Below are 6000 nucleotides of genomic sequence, written 5' to 3' on the forward strand. Positions count from 1 at the left end.
AATCGAAATAAATGACATGCAGTAGAAAAATTTGCAAGAACAAAACAATAACTACTTTCTTTTAAAAAATAATTACTTTTTAAGATTCCCAATTTTGAGTGTGTGGGGGGGGGGGGAAACAACACTGAAAGCTCAGTTTGTTTCACTTTTCCACGAGAGAAGAGACTCATTAGCAGTTGCAAATATACAAACTGACAAAAAAAAACTACAAATTAGTTTAAATCATTTTATATAAAGTTCGAAATATTTTTATTGTTTAATCAATAAGTCTTAAAATTAGGTTTTATGCCTAGCAGTTGAATTCACTAATTTGTGGCTGTTTCTGGACTAATCTATGGCGGTTCTAGGTTAAATTCATTGAAGTTGAATAAAATATGCTATTAAATTACGATAACGATTGTGTTATAAACTGTAAGAATGATCATGAAAGAAGCATGGTTCTTCTATGTTTCATTCGGTTATCTTATTTGGAATTGAAAAATTTCGCTGTTTGTTGCACTAACGCAATAAGTATTTGTAAATTCAAACCCTTTTTGTAACTTGTTTAATACATTATTATGGGGGGAAAATAATTATATGTATTTAAATTTTACTTTCTTTCTTCATCCGCTCTTTACTTACATAATTTTGTAAAAAAAAAATAACCGACATATTGAATTAATCATGGATTATTAGGGGAAACAAATAGTTGCAGGTTACAAAAATATATATACTTATATAGTGAAAGGGCGTTACAATTATGAAATTTTAAGTAAATAATAAATAAAAAAATAGAAATGAAGGAAACTGGACTCCTTTATTAAGCTTTCTATGAATAAGAAGGCATCTACTTTTATATATTCTGATCCAACATCACCTTTATAAAATCATTAAAATGTTTAAAAGTATTACAACATGTGTGGCTCGCTCGGGGGTAAAAGCATAATTACACCACTTTTAAGAACCAAATAAAGATTTTAGGTGTGAAACTAGAAGAAATAAATTGGATAATAACTCCTGATATTATGGGGCAAATTAACGGTCAAAACCGACAACAGGGCTACTAAATGTAACAAATGACGTTTAAAAAAAAATTGCCTGCTAATCATCACTCTTTTCTCCAAAAATGAACAACATCTACATTCTATTTTAATTATTACTTACTAAATATGGATATCATTTAAACAAATGTTGCATTAAAACAAATGAGAAAATGCTACAATGGGCTGATAGCCAGCTGCTAAATATTCAAATTTTGCAATATATTTAACATGCCTTCACTAAATAAGGAGCAACATTTTTCGGACTCCAAAAATTTACAAATGCAGAGCTCCAAAAAAATTTAACAATGTTCACGCTATATAGATACAGTCTCTATTCGTTACTGGAATCGACTGACAATTAGCTTACACAACGCTCCCCAACTGATACTGAATAACAATCGGTTTTAAAAAACGTTAGCTACTGGAATTGACTAATAATTAGCCCACAAAACGTCTCCCAACTGAAACTGAATGACAATTGGTTTGTAAAACGATCATAAACAACCGTTGCACTATGAATATCCCCCTGACATTCATACTTCATGATTGCGTTGACGAAAATTGCAGAAAAATCTCAATCAAGATTGCGATCATTATGTCCACTAAGCAGCCAATAGGAAGGATAATAACTACAAAATAATGGAGTCGCTCTCCAAGTCTAGTAATCTCTCACCTTCAATTAATTAATAAGCTTTTTTTAGCCTTAAAATGCATTAAATATCACTTGCAAATCTCATTTGCAATGTTTCATAATTTTTAAAGATAGATATTGAATGAGCCTAGTTATTTTAAAGTAACTCATTTTTCTAATTTAAATACTTTATTTTATAACCATCGTTGAACAGCCGAAACAATTTTTTTTGAGTTTACGACTACTAATGTTCAACTCAGTAGCCTTGTAATTTTGAACCCAGTTCAGAAGACAAGGGAACTTTTGGATCAAGTATTGGGAGAAACTTGCTTTCGTGGAAGATATTTTGATGGAACTAACTCACATTTGCGTTACATAAAACAACGAAAACCTGACAGCGAAGGGACTCTAATTCATGATCTGTCTACCACTGAGGATATTTTACGTCAGCAGTGTGGTCGGTGCAAGCCGGATGCGGAATTCATATTGACCAGCCATCCTTGGGATTCGAACTTGGTCCACTTCATTGGAAAGAGAAAGCTCTATCCCCTGAGCCATCACGGCTTTAGCTTAAATATTTAAAAAAAGTTATAAGTAATTTAAAAAACAAAATCCCAGCGAAAAGACTGCTAAACTACATTTTTAAATCCAAAGAAACTGTGAATCGGCTAATCTCATTTTTCACTTAATTAATCTTCAACAAATTAATTAATCTTAAGGCAAAACCAATTCTGTCTAAGGGACTAAATTAGTTGCTAAATGCTCCATCGTATTTATCTATTTCTGAAACTTCAATGTTTAAAAATAATTGGCGGTCATTCAATTTAGAACTAAGTTACTGCATTTTTAGTTACAGATTATTTCATATATTATTAATCCATACTTTTCAAACAATCCATCGCACCACAAGAATCATAAACAAAAGAAAATAACCAACAAACAAAGAATAAAACTGTTCTGTATTTTACAGCCCCTGATCAACTTAATAGACGCACTTTAAGATTCTATGTAAAATCTTAATTATCACGTGATACTCTATACAGCTGTATTATCTATACGAGACTGAAATCCGTTTGCACTTTTTTAAGTTCTTGTATCAATTGGTTAAATTAGANATTAATCCATACTTTTCAAACAATCCATCGCACCACAAGAATCATAAACAAAAGAAAATAACCAACAAACAAAGAATAAAACTGTTCTGTATTTTACAGCCCCTGATCAAAATATTAGACGCACTATAAGATTCTATGTAAAATCTTAATTATCAGGTGATACTATACAGCTTTATTGTTTTTACCCGACTGAAACCGGTTTACGTTCGTGTATCGTATTGGTTAAATTAGACGATGTATAATATAAAGTCGACCATTGTATAAATTAGACGATATATTATATAAATATAGAATATTTATTATATCAGGTATTATATTAGTACAGTATAATAATTAGATCAAATTATGAGACGCACTGAGTTTTAATAATGACATGTTTTGCATGCGTTTATAGGCAATATTTTTATATTTAAACATACATGTAATGGGTTTCTAGTCAGGTGATTTTTTATATACACTTCCCATTTGTATTTATTCTTAACGTATTGCATTACAAAGTTAACCAACTGATGCAAACTAAAAATGCAAACCGGTTCCATCCGAGAAAGTAAAAACAATAAAGCTGTATAGTATCACTGATGATAATTAAAATTTTACATAGAATCTTATAGTGCGTATAATAAATTGGCCAGCGACTTTAATATTGACCATAATGAAGCTATACAAAATGCGTTAACGATAATACATGGTTTATTTATTATTTTACCCATATAAATAAACAATGCGCGCTACTCTCATATGAGATTGGTTTTATGATGTTTTTATAATATGTCATTATAGTTGTAAATTAAATTAAATGAGTGAAAAGTAAACAACACGTCGAAATTAATACATTCTAATTTCAATGCGAAGAGAAGAGTTTAAAGAAACAAAATGCATTGCTTTTATTTACTACAGATAAAAAAATATATTTGCTAAGTTTCTCTGATAATACTATTAGAGGAGCTATAATGTTGTTATAAGGAGATCGGAATCTAGTATATTCTACGCAATAATATAAATGTCATACTAACTATTCAATAACATCTAAAACATTTGCAACTCAGAGAATTTTCAGAGATTTCTGTAAACAATCAACAAAAACTATATAAAGCTCACAGCAATGAATTAAAAATTGTCAACATTGATTTTCTCTTTAATACTATCATTAAATGAATATAAAATGATTTTGTTACGTTAATTATATTTGTGAAGTAGTCAAAGAATTAATTCAGGTAATATTCTAAACAAGAAATAAATTTAGTTTTTTTTCAACAGGGATAATTTTAGATATCTTTCCAAATTGTTGAAGATTTTAAAATGCACTCAGACTGTCAAAATTCATTGGAAGATTTGGTTTAAAGAGATAGTTGATGAGCTTTTTTATTCTGGGCAAAACTTAAAATGAGTGTTTGAAAAAATGGGAGCAGTATTTTATTCCGTTTGCCAAACTTCGGTTATAAAAACTGTTCTGTTTTAACAGAATAAACTAATGTTGCAACCGGTTTCAGTCCCGTAAAATCAATAAAGCTTCTAATAATTCGATCTAATCATTACAATATAATACCTGATATAATTAATATTCCATATTTATATTATATATCGCCTAATTTAACCAATTATTACACGAATGTAAACAAGTGCAAACAGGTTTCAGTCCCGTAAAATCAATAAAGCTTCTAATAATTTGATTTACTTCTTATAATATACTACCTGATATAATAAATATTCTATATTTATATTATATCTCGCCTAATTTATATTATATATCGCCTAATTTAGCCAATTAATATATGAACGTAAACAAGTGCAAACCGGTTTCAGTCCCGTAAAAACAATAAAGCTGTATAGTATGAACTGATAATTATGATTTTACATGGAATCTTATAGTGCGTCTAATAATTTGGAACAAAAAAAAAAAANTCAGTCCCGTAAAATCAATAAAGCTTCTAATAATTCGATCTAATTATTACAATATAATACCTGATATAATTAATATTCTATATTTATATTATATCTTGCCTAATTTAACCAATTATTACACGAATGTAAGCAATTGCAAACCGGTTTCAGTCCCGTGAAAACAATAAAGCTTCTAATAATTCGATCTAATTATTACAATATGATACCTGATATAATTAATATTCTATATTTATATTATATATCGCCTAATTTATATTATATATCGCCTAATTTAGCCAATTATTACACGAATGTAAACAAGTACAAACCGGTTTCAGTCCCGTAAAAACAATAAAGCTGTATAGCATATACTGATAATTATGATTTTACATGGAATCTCATAGTGCGTCTAATAATTTGGAACAAAAAAAAAAAAGCTCGCCTGCGACAGTTTGGAAAACATTCTAAATATAGAACAAATGAAAGAAATCCTTACCTTCCACGAAAACTGTGATGCCGTGTCCCCTCATGATGGAAGCCGGGGGAATGACGACAGCCAAGGGGGTTCACAGAGTCGGTGATTGTTCGATGATCAGACCGCCAGTCGGAGAAGCGGTGTTATCTAGGTTAAGAATGGTCGAGAATCGTTTTCACTCGCGGATGCGTCGACCTACGGTTAGCTACTGACTGCGAATGAGCAGACGAACTTTCGACTACTGCTACTGCGCTGTCATCCTCTCCCGGCAAAGAAGGAAGGGATGGGGGAGATAGGCGGTACCCGGATGCAGGGGTGGCCTGGCGGGCGGTCCAATCACCAGCGAATGGGCACTGTGTCCGGATTCTACCTGGCCATACCTTGGTGAGATATCGAGTTTGGAATTTTATTTTTGAATCTTCGTGCTCCAATGAAGATGAATGAGCTGAAGGAAAAAAAAATTCTTTTTTTTTTTCTTTTTCCAACCACCCCATTTTTGTTATCGGAATTAAAAATCTTCTTCCGAATTTTTTATGAGATGCTTAATTGCCTTATCTGTTTTAAAAGTCAGTTTTAAAATGGATAGTATGTACTTTTTTTATCGTTTCAAAGTTATAAAAGGACTGAAACAGAAATGAATGATCTTAAATTATAAAATATTTATTTTTAATACAAGTTAATGTTCTTAAGGATTTAAGATTATTAATAATGAGTGGGAAATTTTTAAGACTGCTATTGCATGTAAAATTAGTTAAAAATTCATATGCATTAAGTTTTTAACGATTTTCCTCCCATAGTTTTGTTTTACATTGCAAACTAAAGCTCTTATAGCAAATATTTACCTCATATTTCGATGCGTTACTTTATAACTCTTTT

At 30.4% G+C, this 6000-nt stretch overlaps 1 protein-coding gene across 1 annotated transcript in view; it reads right to left on the bottom strand.

The window, feature by feature from the left end:
* Positions 1 to 5388, bottom strand: part of LOC107451631 (protein odd-skipped-related 2) — a 31829-nt gene extending 26441 nt beyond the window's left edge. The window contains exon 1 of the mRNA XM_043051634.2: positions 5146 to 5388. Coding sequence (XP_042907568.1) covers positions 5146 to 5179 — 34 coding nt within the window. The 5' untranslated portion in view covers positions 5180 to 5388. The remainder of the gene's footprint in view (positions 1 to 5145) is intronic.
* Between the last annotated feature and the right edge of the window lie 612 nt (positions 5389 to 6000).

This window comes from Parasteatoda tepidariorum, chromosome 5 (genome assembly GCF_043381705.1).
Source record: "Parasteatoda tepidariorum isolate YZ-2023 chromosome 5, CAS_Ptep_4.0, whole genome shotgun sequence".
Lineage (NCBI taxonomy): Eukaryota > Metazoa > Arthropoda > Arachnida > Araneae > Theridiidae > Parasteatoda > Parasteatoda tepidariorum.